This window comes from Trichomycterus rosablanca, chromosome 5, assembly GCF_030014385.1.
Source record: "Trichomycterus rosablanca isolate fTriRos1 chromosome 5, fTriRos1.hap1, whole genome shotgun sequence".
In the NCBI taxonomy this organism is placed as follows: Eukaryota; Metazoa; Chordata; class Actinopteri; order Siluriformes; family Trichomycteridae; genus Trichomycterus; species Trichomycterus rosablanca.
In genome coordinates, this window is record NC_085992.1 from 20,424,686 (window position 1) to 20,445,950 (window position 21,265).

The 21,265-nt window shown below is 39.9% G+C and overlaps 1 protein-coding gene across 1 annotated transcript in view; it reads left to right on the forward strand.

Annotated features, from left to right (window-relative positions):
- Positions 1 to 21,265, forward strand: part of sirt1 (sirtuin 1) — a 119,980-nt gene that overhangs the window by 13,272 nt on the left and 85,443 nt on the right. Inside the window, exons 2-5 of the mRNA XM_062995828.1 lie at positions 3,058 to 3,165; positions 3,296 to 3,534; positions 6,600 to 6,752; positions 6,830 to 6,977. Coding sequence (XP_062851898.1) covers positions 3,058 to 3,165; positions 3,296 to 3,534; positions 6,600 to 6,752; positions 6,830 to 6,977 — 648 coding nt within the window. The remainder of the gene's footprint in view (positions 1 to 3,057; positions 3,166 to 3,295; positions 3,535 to 6,599; positions 6,753 to 6,829; positions 6,978 to 21,265) is intronic.

Consider the following 21,265-nt stretch of genomic DNA (forward strand, 5'->3'; position numbering starts at 1 on the left):
AGTTGCATCTTTCAGAATCCCTCTGGCTCTGTTTAGACAGCGAGTTCTGAGGATGTCCTTCAGTGTGGGCAGGGACTGACCAATAATTTTTTGGGCAGTGTGTATTACCCACTGGAGGGTTTTCCTGTAGGGCTGCCGCAATTGGTCAACCTAGTTGATGACGTCGACGCTAAAAATGTGTTGATGTCAATATTTTAAGTTGATGCTTCATTTTTAAAACTATGTTAATAAATGATCCTTTTTAATTTTTACAATGTTTCCATTCCCTCAGCACTACAACTGTGTGCATGACCTAAGTCGTATTTGGTCTAGGTGTAGGTTAGAATCTGGGCTCATTCTGTCGTTACTGTACGCTGGACTTAATGAGACGTGCATATTATTATGCCATACAGTTTGTGGTTAAAATAAAAGAAGCTCAAATGAGATTCTGAATGAAATTTATTTGGAGGAAAATTAATCGTTTAGATTAATCGACAAAATAGTCTATAGATTAATTGATAGAAAAATAGTCATTAGTGGCAGGCTTTCTTTCCTGTCTGCTACTGTGCAGTTGACATACCATGCATTAATACAGTTTGCTCTCCACAGAGCAGTGATCACAAAAAGCTCTGTAGTCAGGTTGTTTCCTGAGTGTTCTCAGACACTATAACCATTGTTGAGCTTTTTTGACCAGAGCGGTAGTGTTTGTGGTCCAGGTGAGATTCTCTGTGATATGGGTTCCCAGAAACTTAGATGGAGACTATTTCACTTTTTCTCCTTTTATGTTTAAGGGAGTGAGGTTCTCACTGTGTCTCCTAAAGTCAATGATTAGTTTCTTTGGTTTTTTTTTTATATTCAAAGACAGATTGTTCAATGAACACCACTCCTTTTAATTTGCAGATTTCTCCCCTGTAGGCAGTTTCATCCCCACATGGAATTTCAGAGACCAAGGTCAAGAAGTTTGGTGACCAGCCTGCTGGTGATGTAGTTAAATGCAGAGCTGTAATAAATGAAGAGCATCCTGACATATGTTCTCTGCTGTTCCAGATGGTTCAGTGTTATGTAGAGCCATAGCAATTGCATCCTCTGTGGACCTATTTGCCCTGTAGGCATACAGATGCTGGTCCAGGGCTGGAGGTAGGATGGCCTTGATATGGCCTTGATATTCCTTATCCTTATTATTATATGATGAGAAGAAGAACCGGCTGTCCGCTAACACGGCAGAGATGCTGATTTTCCTCAAAAAGAACCTTTACTTCATTTTGACTGTTCTACTTTTACTACTACAATGCTGCCTTAGCCACTCTGATGCCTACCTTCAGGTTGTGTCTTGCAGAACTGTACAGTTCTTTGTCTCCAGATTTGAAGGCTGCATTTCTGTCTTTCAAAAGGTTCTGGGCCTTTTTTGTCATCAGTGGTTTCCTGTTTGGGAAAACACATATGCGCACCTATTTATTGTCTACACAGGTTCTGATGTAAAACACAAGTGTCCACATCCTGATCATAGAACAGGTTCCAGTTGAAAGCAGTCTTGCAGCATTAAAGACGTACTTTCAGGCCAGGTTTTATTCTGAACTTCATTATTTAGGTTACTAAACATTTTCTGGTTGTGTTGCAGGCCTGAAATGCAGGAATTAATAGGGATGTCCTGATCCGATCTCAAAGATCGGAATCGGGGCCGATCAAGGCATTTTTTAACTGATTGGTATCAGCTTTACTAAGGCCGATCCTAAGCCGATCCTTTGTTTTACGTCAGCATGTCCTCTGTGTGGAAATACTTTAAATCGGAAAGTGAAACAAGTCCAACAGTAAAGTGTAATGTCTGCAATGTGAGCGTTTCACGAGGCGGTAGGAGCAGAGTTTCGTTCATTACTGTAGAATTTTACTATTTATATGGTGTGTGAGTCAAGGATCACTCCGGTTTACAAAACAGTAACTTTTAATCCGAGTATGAAAACTTCAGTGCCATAACAAACAGCTTTTACGAGTTTACGTGTTACAAGACTGAACGACATCTCAGTATCAAGCACTCTGATTGGCTTAGTTATGTAACCGAGCGTCGTAGTGATGCACTTGCTTAATAAAGAAATAAATACACGTTATATTCACAAATTGTCGGGAGCATAACACTTTATTAACTTCTTCTGTTACGGTACCGAATAGCGGACAGCTAGAGTCATCGCATTAGCCAAGCACGCTATTCTATGTACTGTGGAAGCCCCAAAGGGTCAAAACACACTCACTTCTTGTAGAAACGTCCCTCAAACCATTGTCACAATACAACCACGGAAAAGTTTGTTACAGTTATAACACACATACAAGTATGATGGCTCATAAGAAACAAACCAGATATTATTTAACCAAACGATCTACAATTACTACCAATTTGATACGGCACCTAAAAAATAAACACTCAGTCGAATACAGCGAGTTTATTATTATATGATGAGAAGAAGAACCGGATGTCCGCTAACACGGCAGAGATGCTGATTTTCCTCAAGAAGAACCTTTACTTCATTTTGAGTGTTCTAGTTTTACTACTACAATGCTGCACTAAGTTTGTTTACTTTTATTTTGTAAAAATAAAAGAACATTAAGCAATAGCTTGGATGCAGGCAATTTTTTCCTACAGCACTGCAGAGCTATTCAGTTGTTAAACATATACATTGGATTAATTTGAATAACTGTAATGTACTTGAAGTGTGCACTGTGTGAACAGTATTATCTAGTTCTTATCTAGTTAATATCTAGAAAATACAAGTATCGGTTTGAGACTCGGTATCGGATTGGGATCAAAATTAATGATCGGGATCGGGAACAAAAAAACGGGACATCCCTAGGAATTAATTTATATTAAGAAATTAGATTAGGTTGACCAGAGTTTATATTGTGTGTAATTAAATATAAATGTTAGAAACTTTTTTTTTTATTAGCACGTTCTGTACTGTCCCAACCTTTTTTTGTTTAAGGCTGTACACACACACAATGATTGAACTTGAGCAGCATGAGTGATAGAAAAGGCATTAGCTGCTCCTTTTTTAATATGATGAATTAATGTACATTCTTTCCATTTTACAGGTATTAAGGATGATGTTTACACTGGATCGTATTCACCTGATTTAAATGATAACGATGACTGCTCCTCCCATGCCAGCTCTAGTGACTGGACTCCCCAACCCCAAATTGGTATGTCTAGGCTATTACTAAGTTTATCATTTATTTCAATTTACTCTAACATGTTGAAATATATTTTAAGCTTACACCATGGTGTTCTGCATTGTGGTGTAGTAAGACTAGATATTTTATCTTTTTTTAGGTTCTTACCATTTTATCCAGCAGCACCTAATGAGGGAGACTGACCCACGAACTATTTTAAAGGATCTTCTTCCAGATACTGCCATACCCCCTGATCTTGATGACATGACACTATGGCAGATTATTCTTAACATCTCAGAGCCTCCTAAAAGAAAAAAACGCAAAGACATTAACACCCTAGAGGATGTTGTAAGACTGCTTAGTGACTGCAAAAAGATACTTGTTCTAACTGGTGCTGGGGTATGTGCTTGAATTTTTATTAGTTTAACTAAAAATATAAATGACCAGGCTGGCAGAAATGCATTATTAATCATGTATAATGTTTAATTTTGTATAATGTTTAAAGTGTGTTACATAGTTCATTCTATAACCTACTCAATAACTTTTGCTGAATAATAGACTCAGTAGAAACACAGCTTTACTGGTAGCATAGCTTGATAGATAAGTAACATGTAATCTATGTTTACTTTTTATGAATTGATATTTTGTTTGTATGTATGTATATTATGTTTTTTTTTGTTTTGGATTTTATGCCTTATTTGGCCAGTTTTAATTTGATCATATGTAGCATTTGTGGCAGCAGGGTTTTTGACTTCATTAAAAAACTGTTTAATCACCAGTTACTGTAATACTTGTTAAAAGGTATGGTTTTTTAAATAAAAAACAATTTGGCACAGTTTACCCTATGATTGGTTAAGCAGGTTTTACAGGTCTAATGTGGGCCTTTTTTCTGGAAAAGATTCACAAAATTCATTTGACATAAGTAATATTTGGCTATGGTTCTATAATTATCAGTATGTTCTTTTTGAAATCGGCATGTGCATAGTTGTAATATACTGCACCTTTTATTGTAAGCATTAACTGACCAATTAGAGTTGTGCTGCAGCATTATAATGGGGCTCAATTCAGACCTTTGACAAGGCCACATCAAAATACAAATTTGGTTTCTTTTAAATCATCTAGACCAATTGGACTTGCTTTAGTGCTTCGTATTTTTTGTTTTGCTGCACGAATCAACTAAGACCAGACTGCTGACTGTCAATTATGACAAGTCACACAGGCCCCAAAGCAGCATGAGATAAGAAAGCCTTTTATTATCCCACAGGGGAAAATTTGCAATGTTACAGCAGCTTTCAAGAATATAAAAATACAAAAATGTTTACAAATGTAAGAATATATAAAGGATGTATAAAGAATTAGAAAATATAAACAGTCTTTAAAAAAAGTTTAACAAATATTGCACAGTTTTATAGGTGTATTGCACAAAGTACAACAGGTATTGCACATATTTTAAATGGTATTGCACTTGGTTCAGGGTTATGTTAAACGAGAGCAGATTAAAACCATATAATCTATTGTGATGGAGATTATTGCGCTTGGCGCAGTGTTGGTTATATAGCCTGACAGCAGAAGGAAGAACGGAGCTGCGGTATCTCTCCTTTGAGCAATGCAGGTGGAGAAGCCTGTCGCTGAAGGAGCTACCCAGTGCTGCCACTGTCTCGTACCATTAAGGATGAAAGCTTGGCCATCACCCTTCTCTCCCCAACTGCCTCCACTTCCAGGGTGCAGCCCATGACAGAACTCACCTTTACGTTTACCCAGTTTCTTCCTGTCGACTATTGTAATGCTGCTACCCCAGTAGACAACGCCATAGAAAATGACTAATGCCACCACTGAGTCATAAAAAAGGCTGAAAAGGGCCCTCTGTATTCCAAAAGACCGGAGACTTCCCAACAAATGGAGTCTGCTCTGGCCTCACTTGTACAGTGTCTGTGTATTATCCGACCAGTCCAGTTTATTGTTAAGGTGAACACCCAGGTACCTATATGTGTTGATGACCTCAATATTCTGTCCCTGGATGCTCACCGGTTGCAGTGGATGTAGCTTAATCCTGCAAAAGTCCACCACCAGCTCTTTTATCTTGCTGGTGTTGACCTGGAGTTAATTCTGTCCACAAAGGTCTTGGTGAGTTCCCTATACTCACTGTCATCTTCATCCAGGATGTAGCCAAAAACAGCGGAGTCATCTAAGAACTTCTGTAGGTGGCAGTTTGCTATATTGTAGGTGAAGTCTGTGGTGTAGAGGGTGAAAAGGAATGGGGCCAGGACTGTCCCTTGTGGGGCCGCTGTGCTGCAAAGAATTGTGTCTGAAATGCAGTCCTTAAGCCTCACATACTGTGGTCTATTTGTTAGATAGTCCATTGTCCATGTGGTGAGTTGATGATCCACCCCTGTGCTCTCCATCTTGCTCCTCAGTATACTGGGCCTGATGGTATAGAATGCACTCGATAGATCAAAGAACGTGATCCTTACAGTGTGTCCTGCCCTGTCAAGATGAGAGAGAGCTCTTTGAAGAAGGTAGATTGCATCATCCACCCCAATGCCTGGCTGGTAGGCAAACTGTAGCGGATTCATTACTGGTTTTACCAGTGGGTGGAGATAATCAAGTATATAAGTCTCTCCATGGCCTTTATCAGGTGAGAGGTCAGTGCCACTGGTCTGTATTCATTAACTGACACTCTCTCCTGTTTCAGGCTTAGGTTGAAGATGTCCTGGACTATCCTACACATAATATTCCCATACTATCTCACTACCACCAACGACCATGATTATGGCTCTCATTATAGTTTGCTTGAGTCACCAAGCTTCGGAAATGGCTTTGTAACCCTTTCCAGGCTAATGTATTTATAAATTCATCTCCTCAAAAAATACCTTTAGCGTGCTGCTATATTTGCGTGCTACTTGTTAAAATTTTCTATTTTAGATTTCTGGAAAGATTCTATTTACTCATGTTTGGCTTCAGCAGGGCTGGAAGTAATAGATATCTCTAGTCAACTTCATTTGGTTAAGTAGTTGATTAGCTTGGAGGGTAATCATTTTTTCACATAGAGCCAACCGGCTCTTTTTCACATAGAGCCAACCGGAGTCTTTTACTGCAGGAAATATGCTGTGACAAATGATATGGAAAAAGCTACTAAAGCTACTTGGCTACTAAATCAACCATCTAACCAAATTCAATTGACATCTGGGTTTAATTTCACTGACACTATTTAAGTAGAACCTTTGTGAAAATATCAAGCAGGCTAGAAGGTCTCAGAAACCAGCATGCCACATTCTAAAGATATTCAAATACAAATTTGAAAAAAAAAAAAGAGTTTTGGGATAATATTTTATGGACTGATGAGTCAAAGGTGGAATGTTTTGGAAAACATGGGTTTTATTACATATCCAGTAAAGGAAATTTTTTTTTATCATTTTAAGACTTAATGCATCACATCATAACATGTTTTGTACTCCAACATTTAGGTGTCTGTTTCTTGTGGAATACCTGACTTCAGGTCTAGAGATGGGATTTATGCTCGACTTGCTGTTGATTTTCCAGACCTCCCAGATCCACAAGCAATGTTTGATATAGATTACTTCCGCAGGGATCCAAGACCATTTTTTAAATTTGCCAAGGTCTGTACACCATATTGTTTTTTTTCCCAGAAATGTTCAGTTAGTTTTAAAATCAACATTTTCTTATTTGATTGTAGGAGATCTACCCTGGCCAGTTCCAACCATCACTTTGTCACAGATTTATTGCAATGCTGGATAGAAAGGAGAAACTTTTAAGAAACTACACTCAGAACATTGACACCCTGGAGCAGGTTGCTGGAGTACAACGGATCATTCAGTGTCACGGTAGGTTAATATTGGTACCTTAAACATCAGTGAAGCTTTTCTGTGTTAAAATATTAAGTTCAGTTTGCCTAACTGCTCATGGTAAAACTTTCTAAAACCATCTGTTGCAATATGAGTATCCTCCTCAGAAATAATAGACATTTTATGAATTATTTGATTTCCATGAAAGCAGTTTGGTGTTAAGTGTAGTGTTGACTACTTCACTGGCTTCTTACAACCCCCAATCAGCAAAAGTTGGGACAGCATGGAAAATGCAAATAATAAAAAAAAGAGTTTCTTACATTTACTATGACTTTTATTTCATTGCAGACAGTATGAACCTGAGATATTTCAGGTTTTCTCTAGTCAACTTCAATTCATTTATTAATAAACATCTATTCCTTCATTTTAGGCCTGCAACACATTCCAAAAAAGTTGGGACAGTAAAGCATTTACCACTTTGTAATGTTGCCATTTCTGTTCACCACACTTAAAAGACGTTTTGGCACTGAGGATACCAAGTGATTTAGTGTTTCAGTTTTTATTTGGTCCCATTCTTCCTGCAAACACGTCTTAAGATGTGCAACAGTACAGGGTCGCATTTTTCATTTCAAAATTCATCACACATTCTCTATTGGGGACAGGTCAGGACTGTAGGCAGTCCAGTCTAGTACCCATACCCTCTTCTTCCGCAGCCATGCCTTTGTAATTTGTGCAGCATGTGGTTTTTTCATTGTCTTATTGAAAAATGCGTGGACGTCCCTGGAAAAGATGACATCTTGAAGGCAGCATATGTTGCTCTATGGCAGGGGTATTCAACTAAAATTTAAAGAGGTCCAGTTAGAGAAAATTTCTTGAAGCAAAGGTCCGGAATGTTTAACTGTATATGTTTAACTATATATATGTATATATATATATATATATATATATATATATATATATATATATATATATATATATATATATATATATATATATACACACACATACACACGTTAAACATATATAGTTAGACATTATATATATATACATACAGTGTATCACAAAAGTGAGTACACCCCTCACATTTCTGCAAATATTTCATTTTATCTTTTCATGGGACAACACTATAGACATGAAATTTGGATATAACTTAGAGTAGTCAGTGTACAGCTTGTATAGCAGTGTAGATTTACTGTCTTCTGAAAATAACTCAACACACAGCCATTAATGTCTAAATAGCTGGCAACATAAGTGAGTACACCCCACAGTGAACATGTCCAAATTGTGCCCAAATGTGTCGTTGTCCCTCCCTGGTGTCATGTGTCAAGGTCCCAGGTGTAAATGGGGAGCAGGGCTGTTAAATTTGGTGTTTTGGGTACAATTCTCTCATACTGGCCACTGGATATTCAACATGGCACCTCATGGCAAAGAACTCTCTGAGGATGTGAGAAATAGAATTGTTGCTCTCCACAAAGATGGCCTGGGCTATAAGAAGATTGCTAACACCCTGAAACTGAGCTACAGCATGGTGGCCAAGGTCATACAGCGGTTTTCCAGGACAAGTTCCACTCGGAACAGGCTTCGCCAGGGTCGACCAAAGAAGTTGAGTCCACGTGTTCGGCGTCATATCCAGAGGTTGGCTTTAAAAAATAGACACATGAGTGCTGCCAGCATTGCTGCAGAGGTTGAAGACGTGGGAGGTCAGCCTGTCAGTGCTCAGACCATACGCCGCACACTGCATCAACTCGGTCTGCATGGTCGTCATCCCAGAAGGAAGCTGACGCACAAGAAAGCCAGCAAACAGTTTGCTGAAGACAAGCAGTCCAAGAACATGGATTACTGGAATGCCCTGTGGTGTGACGAGACCAAGATAAACTTGTTTGGCTCAGATGGTGTCCAGCATGTGTGGCGGCGCCCTGGTGAGAAGTACCAAGACAACTGTATCTTGCCTACAGTCAAGCATGGTGGTGGTAGCATCATGGTCTTGGGCTGCATGAGTGTTGCTGGCACTGGGGAGCTGCAGTTCATTGAGGGAAACATGAATTCCAACATGTACTGTGACACTGAAACAGAGCATGATCCCCTCCCTTCGAAAACTGGGCCTCATGGCAGTTTTCCAACAGGATAACGACCCCAAACACAACCTCCAAGATGACAACTGCCTTGCTGAGGAAGCTGAAGGTAAAGGTGATGGACTAAACCCAATTGAGCACCTGTGGCGCATCCTCAAGTGGAAGGTGGAGGAGTTCAAGGTGTCTAACATCCACCAGCTCCGTGATGTCATCATGGAGGAGTGGAAGAGGATTCCAGTAGCAACCTGTGCAGCTCTGGTGAATTCCATGCCCAGGAGGGTTAAGGCAGTGCTGGATAATAATGGTGGTCACACAAAATATTGACACTTTGGGCACAATTTGGACATGTTCACTGTGGGGTGTACTCACTTATGTTGCCAGCCATTTAGACATTAATGGCTGTGTGTTGAGTTATTTTCAGAAGACAGTAAATCTACACTGCTATACAAGTTGTACACTGACTACTCTAAGTTATATCCAAGTTTTATTTCTATAGTGTTGTCCCATGAAAAGATATAATAAAATATTTGCAGAAATGTGAGGGGTGTACTCACTTTTGTGATACACTGTATATATATATATATATATATATATATATATATATATATATATATACACACACACATACACACGTTTATTAGTCTAGTACCTTAACCACTGAGCTATCACTGCATAACATATAACATATATATTATATATAAGTAGCCTAGTAGTTGTATCAACATCTGCATGTAATCAATAACTGACTGTCAAATCAAATGTCTGTTTATTTATTAGGATTATAACGTCATGTTTTACACTCTTTGGTTACATTCATGACAGGAACGGTAGTTATTTACAGGGTTGCCAACCGTCCCGTAAAATACGGAATCGTTCCGTATTTGGAAACTAAATGTCGCATTCCGTATTGAACTGATATGGGACGCACTTTGTTCCGTATTTTTATCAATGGGAGAGAAACGCCGCAGATTAGACTGTTCAATACTAGAGCTGGGCGGTTCCTGAATCACCCGGGTTAATGATTCGAATCTTTGTACTGAATCAGGAATCACGAGTCCGAAATCTTAATGAACCCGGATCCTACGAGTCCTCTAACTGGCTGCTGCTAAGTATACAAGGCGAGTGAGCCGACTCACTGGAAACACCTCTGACTCAGATGATTTGGCTGAACCGACTTCACTCCAGTCTGTAAATCTAAGTAATAAGTTAAATATTCCAATAAACAGCGATTACACACACTGGTGTTCGTTATGTGGCTGATTTTATGCAAATGCTATTATTATTGTTATTATTATTATTATTATTATTATTATTATTATTATTAATCAGTGGTAGTGGTATAGAGAGTAATGCAGCATATTTTCTTGTAAGCAAAAGAACATAATATAGTTATATTATTATTAAAATGCAAATGCTTACAGGCTACTTTAGTACTGTACTGCTTAAGGAGTATCACAGCCCCCATGGTAATTTTAAACCCTTGACCCATTAATATACCCATCTGATTGGTAGGTGAGTCCACCCCCTCGCATGGTCAAGTATTCATGTAAAAAAAAGTGTCAACTTGTCACTGACAGGAGGAGTGTGAGGTGCCAAGAGAATTAAGAGAGAAGGATTTATTTACAGAAGATGAGTGCATGGAAGACAAGTGATATTTGGATGCATTTTAATGCAATAAATCAATCGCAATCAGAATGTCAGTACAAGTGACTCAACTGACTCAAGTGACCCAAGTGAACCGGATCACATTACTGATTGACCCAGATTAACCCGAGTCCATAAAATGAACCGAATTTACCACCACTATAAATACTTCACTGTTTGAGTAGAGCAGTGGGCAGCGCGCATCGCGCACGTTTTTCTGCCCTAGGTTCGAATCCGGCTTAGGGCGAAACTAAAGTAACACAAGCAGGGCCGGCGCTATGGGGGTGCTGGGGTGGGCATTTCCCCAACCCTCCCCCAAATTTTATTACTGCCCCCCTAAGCAACGCAGTCCAGAACCTGGCTGCATGTCGGTGTGAAGATGGATTATGTAAAAATGTTGTTTTCACTATTGAGAAAAAATGTTACATGATGTTGTTTATGCATGTTCTTTTACCTAAAATATGGTTCTGATTTATCATTAAAGAATGAAAATAATATATGTTAAACAGCTTAAATTAAACCCGCTCAGGTAAACAGGGTGTTCCTTATTTCCAGTTCTGAAAGTTGGTTACATCCAACACAGTCATGGACAATTTAGTGTCTCCAATTCACCTCACTTGCACGTCTTTGGACTGTGGGAGGAAACCGGAGCACCGAAGGAAACCCATGCGGACACGGGGAGAACATGCAAACTCCACACAGAGAGGACCCGGACCGCTCCACCTTATCAAACTTTTCTCTTATCAAATTAAGAGAAAATAAAAATAAATTGTGCTCCAGTGGGAAGTAAGAACAGAAATGAGTCTCTCCATCACGGATTAAATGCTGTATTTTCGCTGTACACATTTCTTTTTTGGAGAGCGTCTCCTGTCTCACTCGTCTTTTTCTCAACTTTCTCCTGCACAGTCGTCTGTATCTCTCCCTTCGTTCTCTCTACGTTTGCTATCTTTCTGTTTCTTTCCACCATCTTTTCACATGTAACTCGCCTCTAACTCTCTCATCTGTCTGCACTGTAGAGTCGCAGTGTTTACCGGCTGGAATGCACAGACTTGATTGGCTGAGTGGTGTCACGTGATTGGTCTGTGCGTTTTCTCATCCGCTAAACCGCTACCGTAAAGACTACAAAAGCTGCGCCGGTTAAAATAGAAGCGCTCCGTCAGGTTTCAAATCATAACTTTCTGTTTTGGCTGTAGGTCCGGGTCCGTATGGGACAGCTTCTGGGTCCGGACCGCGGTCCGCCTGTTAGTGACCTCTGCTCTATGGTCTCAATGTACTTTTCTGCATTAATGGCTTTTGGACTTAAAAAAAAAGACCTGGAATGCTGATTTATCTGACCACAATACACGTTTCCACTGTGTGATGGTCCATCCTAGATGCCTCTGATCCCAGAGAAGTCGACACTGCTTCTGGACATGGTTAACATAAGGCTTCTTTTTTGCACAGTAAAGTTTTAAGTGTAATTTGTGCATGTAACCCCGTATTGTAGTGCTTGACAAAGGTTTTCCGAAGTAATCCCTTGCCTATGTGATATCAGCTATTGTTGAGTGGCGGTTCTTGATGCAGTGCCGTCTGAGGGATCAAAGATCATGGGCGTTCAGCTTAAGCTTGTGCCCTTGGCTTTTTTGCATTCAAATTCCTCCTGATTCCTTGAATGGTTTAATGATATTATGCATTGTATAGGGAGAAATATGCAAATCCCTTCCAATCTTTCTTTAAGGTATATTGTTTTTAAACATTTCTGTAATTTTCTCATGCATTTGTTGACAAACTGGAGATCTTCTGGCCATCTTTGCTCATCAAAGACTCAGCCCTTCCTGGATGCTGCTGTTGTACCAAACCATGATTACAATCACCTGTTGACATCACCTGTTTGGAATCACATCATTATTTAGTTTTTTCACCTTATCACTAGCCCTAAATTGCCCTCATCCCAACTTTTTTTGGAATGTGTTGCAGGCCTGAAATGCAGGAATGGAGGTATATTATCAAATTAAATGAAGTTGAGCAGACAAAATATCCAGTAAACTAAAGTGAAAGCCATTATTTACAAATAAACTTGGAACAGTGGCAAACCTTCAAGGAGTGGCTGAAATAATTCAGTAACAGCAGTGCTAACCCAAGTGCATTAAGTTTTTAATGCTTAAAATGATTTACTTGCTTTTACAAACATGCTTATTAGGAATGTCAGTAATTTAATTATATTAGTGAAGTTTGGGACAGTGGTAGCCTAGTGGGTAGAGCTTTGGGCTATCAATCTGAAGATTGTCGGTACAAATGCAGGCTCTGCTATGCAGCCACTCTTGGACTCTTGAGCCAGACCCTTAAACCTGTCTGCTCCAGGGGTGCCATGAAATGGCTGACCCTGTGCTCTCACCCCAGCTTCCAAACTAGCTCTGATATGTGGAAAAAGAATTTTATTGTACTGTATGGTGTATATATTACAAATTAGGGCTTTTTTTTCTTTTTTAAATTGTATAACTGGCAAAGCAGTCATTTTTTGATTAATGCTGTCAGTTAAAAAAAACAGAGTGAAACTATGGATATGTACACAAGAGCTCAGACTGCTGAGTTGGCAGTCCTTTACAAATCAAATCAAATCAAGGTTTATTTGTCACATACATGGTCATACACAGTACAACTGGCAGTGAAATGCTTTAGTGACTGCTCCGCCACAGTAATTACAAAAACTACAAAATAGTTAAAAAAATATATTATACAAAAAATATAGAATGTTTTTAAAAGTAAGAATCTAGAAACATTAGAACAATTAACAATATAATTAAAAAGAGCAATTTAAAGTAAGTGAACATCAGAAGAATTAACAATATAATTACAAAGGGCAATTTAAAGTGAACAAGTGTGTAAAGTAAAGTGACAAGTAGTGCAGAACATAATGCTACATAATGCTATACAGATGTGATAAATAATAAATACACAAATACTAATCTATACATATACATACATATACATATAAAACAGTATACACGCATATACTTATATACACATACATATTATTTACAATGCATATGCACAGGTTTGTTCAGAGTGCTAGTGCGCTGCCTTTCCCAAGTGTAAGCTGTTTTGTGTCAGTATGGGAGTATGGGGTTAGACTGCATGTTAAACTATGCAAATCAAGCAAAATCCAATTCCTTTCTGTAAAAATATTACATTATACAGAGATCCACATGTACAAATATTTTGCATCATGTCCCAGTAGAAATAAATAACTTATAATGACAATGACATTGTTGTCAGGAAAAGCTAATATACCAAATGCGTGTTTATTATGATTATCATGTTTAGTTAGCACTTGTAAAGAAATGTTCGCTACTGGCTACCATTTCTAGATAAAATCTAGATGCTGAACTGGTTTTGCTCACTGTGTTTATCTTACTGTTTTACATTACTGCCATGTTCACTATGCTATGCTGTTTTTTACCTAATAAATATATGTTAGTGATGCTATAAGCTTCGCGGTTTATCAGTTAACTGTCGGTTATTGGGCAAAAGAAATTGACAATATTTGCATCACTAGTGGTTGTCCTTACAGCTTTATACACAAATTGTGATGGTTGTACAGTGGCTGAGCTGTAATTTTTACAGTGTACAAAAGCTGCAGTTCAATTACAGCCTTGCACTTTGATAGCCTCTATATACACCGATCAGACATAACATTAAAACCACCTCCTGGTTTCTACACACATTGTCCATTTTATCAGCTCCACTTACTATATAAGAGCATTTTGTAGTTCTACAATTACTGACTGTAATTCATCTATTTCACTACATACCTTTTTGCTTTTCACCCTGTTCTTCAATGTTCTTCACCCTGTTCTTCAATGGTCAGGACCCCCACAGGACCACCACAGAGCAGGTATTATTAGATGGTGGATGATTCTCAGCACTGCAGTGACAATGACATGGTGGTAGTGTGTTAGTGTGTGTTGTGCTGGTATGAGTGGGTCAGACTTTTAGTTTTTAAATATCACTTACTGTCCACTCTATTAGACACTCCTACCTAGTTGGTCCACCTTGTAGATGTAAAGTCAGAGACAATCGCTCATCTATTGCTGCTGTTTGAGTTGGTCATCTTCTAGACCTTCATCAGTGTTCACTGAACGCTGCCCATGGGGAGCTGTTGGCTGGATATTTTTGGTTGGTGGACTATTCTCAGTCCAGCAGTGACAGTTGTTTTAAAAACTCCAGCTAAATAATACTACAAAGTGCTTCTATATGCTAAGTGGAGCTGATCAAATGGACAGTGATACTTTAAATTACTGAACTAATATTTAGTGGCATAACAATTGTTTCCGAGATCTGTGTTGCATGGAGTTGACCAAGTTCTGGCACCTCTGAACAGGTATTCCAGTCCAGGATGATTAGACTACATTCCACAGTTCTTCTGCAATTTTGAGTTTTGCCTAAAAAAAAACATGCTTCAGATATCAGCCCACAAGTTCTCTATAGGATTGAAGTCAGGGGATTGGGCTGGCCACTCTATTACCTCAATCTTGTTTGTCTGTAACCAAGATGTTTTGGGTCATTGTCATGTTTATACACCCATTTTAAGGAAATTTCTTCTTCGACATAGGGCAACATGATCTCCTTAAGTATTCTGATATATTTAAACTGATCCATGATCCCTCGTATGTGATAAATAGGCGTAACACCATGGTATGAAAAACATCCCCATATCATCATTTTGTACCACCATGCTTTACTACCTTCACAGTGAACTTTGGCTTGAATTCAGTGCTCGGGGGTCGCCTGACATACTGTCTACGGCCACTAGACCCAAAAAGAACAATTTTGCTTTCATCAGTTCACAAAATGTTGAGCCATTTCTCTTTGGACCAGTCAATGTGTTCCTTGGCAAATGTTAACCCATTCAGGACATGTCTTTTTCTTAACAACAGGACTTTGCAAGGAGTTCTTGCTGGTAAATTGGCTTCATGTAATCATCTTCTGTACTCACTGGTAACTCCAGATGTTCCTTGATCTTTCTGGAGGTGATCACTGGCTGAGCCTTTGCCATTTTGGCTATTCTTCAATCCATTCGAACAGTAGTTCCACGCTTCCTTCTGTGTATTTCAGGTTTTGGTTTTCACTTTAAGGCATTTGAGATTATTTTAGCTGAGCAGCCTATAATTCGCTGCACTTCTCTGTATGTTTTTTCCCTCTACATTCAACTTTTTAATCAAAGTACGCTGTTCATCTGAACAATGTCTGGAACAACCCATTTTACCCAGTATTTCATAAGGAAATGCGCTATGACCAACCTGTGCAACATTTGCCACCCTCCTACTTTAAATAAGGGCCAAAATTTATACCTGTTCTTCTGCAGAATGAATGACTTCACCAATTGTGTGTGTGTATATATATACAGTGTATCACAAAAGTGAGTACACCCCTCACATTTCTGCAGATATTTAAGTATATCTTTTCATGGGACAACACTGACAAAATGACACTTTGACACAATGAAAAGTAGTCTGTGTGCAGCTTATATAACAGTGTAAATTTATTCTTCCCTCAAAATAACTCAATATACAGCCATTAATGTCTAAACCACCGGCAACAAAAGTGAGTACACCCCTAAGAGACTACACCCCTAAATGTCCAAATTGAGCACTGCTTGTCATTTTCCCTCCAAAATGTCATGTGATTTGTTAGTGTTACTAGGTCTCAGGTGTGCATAGGGAGCAGGTGTGTTCAATTTAGTAGTACAGCTCTCACACTCTCTCATACTGGTCACTGAAAGTTCCAACATGGCACCTCATGGCAAAGAACTCTCTGAGGATCTTAAAAGACGAATTGTTGCGCTACATGAAGATGGCCAAGACTACAAGAAGATTGCCAACACCCTGAAACTGAGCTGCAGCACAGTGGCCAAGATCATCCAGCGTTTTAAAAGAGCAGGATCCACTCAGAACAGACCTCGCGTTGGTTGTCCAAAGAAGCTGAGTGCACATGCTCAGCGTCACATCCAACTGCTGTCTTTGAAAGATAGGCGCAGGAGTGCTGTCAGCATTGCTGCAGAGATTGAAAAGGTGGGGGGTCAGCCTGTCAGTGCTCAGACCATACGCCGCACACTACATCAAATTGGTCTGCATGGCTGTCACCCCAGAAGGAAGCCTCTTCTGAAGTCTCTACACAAGAAAGCCCGCAAACAGTTTGCTGAAGACATGTCAACAAAGGACATGGATTACTGGAACCATGTCCTATGGTCTGATGAGACCAAGATTAATTTGTTTGGTTCAGATGGTCTCAAGCATGTGTGGCGGCAATCAGGTGAGGAGTACAAAGATAAGTGTGTCATGCCTACAGTCAAGCATGGTGGTGGGAATGCCATGGTCTGGGGCTGCATGAGTGCAGCAGGTGTTGGGGAGTTACATTTCATTGAGGGACACATGAACTCCAATATGTACTGTGAAATACTGAAGCAGAGCATGATCCCCTCCCTCCGGAAACTGGGTCGCAGGGCAGTGTTCCAGCATGATAATGACCCCAAACACACCTCTAAGACGACCACTGCTTTATTGAAGAGGCTGAGGGTAAAGGTGATGGACTGGCCAAGCATGTCTCCAGACCTAAACCCAATAGAACATCTTTGGGGCATCCTCAAGCGGAAGGTGGAGGAGCGCAAAGTCTCGAATATCCGCCAGCTCCGTGATGTCGTCATGGAGGAGTGGAAAAGCATTCCAGTGGCAACCTGTGAAGCTCTGGTAAACTCCATGCCCAGGAGAGTTAAGGCAGTTCTGGTAAATAATGGTGGCCACACAAAATATTGACACTTCAGGAACTTTCAATAAGGGGTGTACTCACTTTTGTTGCCAGTGGTTTAGACATTAATGGCTGTATATTGAGTTATTTTGAGGGAAGAATAAATTTACACTGTTATATAAGCTGCACACAGACTACTTTTCATTGTGTCAAAGTGTAATTTTGTCAGTGTTGTCCCATGAAAAGATATACTTAAATATCTGCAGAAATGTGAGGGGTGTACTCACTTTTGTGATACACTGTATATATTAGGGGTGGGTTTATAAAATCTATTTTTCGATCTGAATTGATCTTTTTTTGAATGATACGATATCAATTCATTTAAACGCGAGATCTATCTTGAACATGAACCCCTTTTCACGGTGTACATGGAAATCTGTTACCCCCTTTAAGCTCGCGTGACCAGCCACTGTTTTTTCGCGCAACGAGATCTGACCTGCACATCAGTTCAGCATGGCAGAAGCTCAAGTAATGCCTAGTTCACACTACACGATTTTTGCACTGATTTACCGGTTCGTAAGGAACTCTGTGTTTGCTCGGTGATCAAAACTCTGCTCTCAATCAATGTGTGAAACAGCGAGGGTAAACACAGGGGAGAGGTTGTAAACAGGTGGGGCAGGGGCGTAATATAGTTTCTATCAGAATACATCAGCACACACTTGTCACAGTATTTCTGACCTGATCGTTCTCGACAAAACAAAATATTTATTAACCTTCAACTTACTACAGAACAATCCTTGCTGTTCCCGTAGCCAAATCCATTCAGATTCATTTATTTTTCTTTTTGATTTTACACTGCACATTAGCGCACAAACTCTGATCTCTTGCTACTTGTTGATGTGTATTTGGGACGTGGTATCATTAAACTCCTCGTCACTTCTCACGTTTGTTTTCATGACAAAACGTAGTTTGGGAGAGCAGAGAACCTCGCCTGTGATTCCAGTTGGTGATAGATAGTGTAGTGTAAAACCCCCCATCACCTATGAGTCATGTAGTGTGCACTGTACAGCGACCCGGCAAATAAGAAAGTCGTGTAGTGTGAACTTGGCATAAGCTGTGCAACAACCAGGTGTATGTTTACATTACATGTACACTGTTGTAACGTGTCAGACATATAAAATAATAAAAAAATATATATAAAAAAAATATATATATACACGTATATACAGGGGTTGGACAAAATAACTGAAACACCTGTCATTTTAGTGTGGGAGGTTTCATGGCTAAATTGGACCAGTCTGGTGGCCAATCTTCATTAACTGCACATTGCACCAGTAAGAGCAGAGTGTGAAGGTTCAATTAGCAGGGTAAGAGCACAGTTTTGCTCAAAATATTGCAATGCACACAACATTATGGGTGACATACCAGAGTTCAAAAGAGGACAAATTGTTGGTGCACGTCTTGCTGGCGCATCTGTGACCAAGACAGCAAGTCTTTGTGATGTATCAAGAGCCACGGTATCCAGGGTAATGTCAGCATACCACCAAGGAGGACAAACCACATCCAACAGGATTAACTGTGGACGCAAGAGGAAGCTGTCTGAAAGGGATGTTCGGGTGCTAACCCGGATTGTATCCAAAAAACATAAAACCACGGCTGCCCAAATCACGGCAGAATTAAATGTGCACCTCAACTCTCCTGTTTCCACCAGAACTGTCCGTCGGGAGCTCCACAGGGTCAATATACACGTCCGGGCTGCTATAGCCAAACCTTTGGTCACTCGTGCCAATGCCAAACGTCGGTTTCAATGGTGCAAGGAGCGCAAATCTTGGGCTGTGGACAATGTGAAACATGTATTGTTCTCTGATGAGTCCACCTTTACTGTTTTCCCCACATCCGGGAGAGTTACGGTATGGAGAAGCCCAAAAGAAGCGTACCACCCAGACTGTTGCATGCCCAGAGTGAAGCATGGGGGTGGATCAGTGATGGTTTGGGCTGCCATATCATGGCATTCCCTTGGCCCAATACTTGTGCTAGATGGGCGCGTCACTGCCAAGGACTAGCGAACCATTCTGGAGGACCATGTGCATCCAATGGCGGTGCCGTGTATCAGGATGACAATGCACCAATACACACAGCAAGACTGGTGAAAGATTGGTTTGATGAACATGAAAGTGAAGTTGAACATCTCCCATGGCCTGCACAGTCACCAGATCTAAATATTATTGAGCCACTTTGGGGTGTTTTGGAGAAGCGAGTCAGGAAACGTTTTCCTCCACCAGCATCACGTAGTGACCTGGCCACTATCCTGCAAGAAGAATGGCTTAAAATCCCTCTGACCACTGTGCAGGACTTGTATATGTCATTTCCAAGACGAATTGACGCTGTATTGGCCGCAAAAGGAGGCCCTACACCATACTAATAAATTATTGTGGTCTAAAACCAGGTGTTTCAGTTATTTTGTCCAACCCCTGTATATACACACACACATTGTCACAATCGTGAACAGAATCGTCAGACGCTCGCAGATATTGGAAAATGTCTTTATTAAATCGTTAACAGTACTATGGCGCCACATCAATGTCAAAACTAGAGGGCACAACTTTTAACATTTCGCGTGTGTAAATATCCCTTTTGCGAGTGCAAATGTGAAACTCGCGAGCACAAAAAGAAGAATTGCATGCGCACTGATCATAAAATCGCTCTCAAACTGTCTTTTTCACTCTCGAATGTTGTTTTTCTGCTCGATTTCATTGTTGTGCTCGAGCGCGAAAGCAAATTGCACTCGGCTGCTCTTTCTGCGCTCTTTTTTGCGCTCGAGTTTTGAAAGGGGTGGTTTTGACAGTTTGGGGGCGGAGTCAGGGCCGTCTCTATCAGCGAATGCTGTTGGCTCTTTGCATGCAAGCTTTGTGACGTGTTTCCGTTTAGCCTTAGTCGGACAATCTGGTGTGTGAGAACCCCGGCAAAGTTCTAAACACATGTCATATAGAGTTGAATATATAGAGTTTGCGTTTTAAAATGAGTAAGAAGATTTTGCGTTTTCAAACACAAGATCGAGGTGGATCGGAACATTCTCAGGGTTCATGTTGAACGCTGCATTCGACGGGTAAAAGAGCATAAGTTGCTCGACACAGTGATCGCTATGTTTGTTTACTGTGTTTTGCCTGCATGTGAACTATCAGATTGGACCACTTGACAAGGCATGAAGCTAAACACTCGCCTTTATCGTTTCACGATGCATCACGATGCAAAAATGTAGCGATGTGCATCGTGGACATCTGCGCGATTGCACATGCGTTCTGTAATTTATTAGTGATGGGCTCTTTAAAATGAATGACGGAACCCTTTCCGTGGTGGCGTTAGCAGGAGGGGAGGGGTTACAGATGCACACACACACACACACACACACACAGTGCGCACACGAACAGGAGGGAGGGAGAGAGAGAGCGCGAGAGAGAAAACTTGATGAAGTTCTTTTCTTAAACAGGGCAGATCATAACAGAAAGGAGAAACAGGATCAACCCCTCAGAGATGAGCTCCTTGTTTTTTCCTGAATGCCAAGCTTCACTAAATACTTACAAATACTGTCACCTGGATGCTGCTTTTTGTTTTGCACATTTTCATTTATATTTTGTTGAGTGATTCTTTGTTGATGTTGTGTTGTTTCACTGTAGATGCAAATTTACATATAATATACACAATCAGACCTTTTTGTCTAATTAAGATGGGTCTATGTTTTTGTATTTTATAATTTATTGTTGTGGCACTCTTCCACGTTGAGTATATAAATAAAGCCATTTAAATAATAAACATTTAATACAATGTTTTTTTTTTACATTAGTATTTCATTTTACATGTAATTTGTTAATAAATTAGTTCAAGCAACAA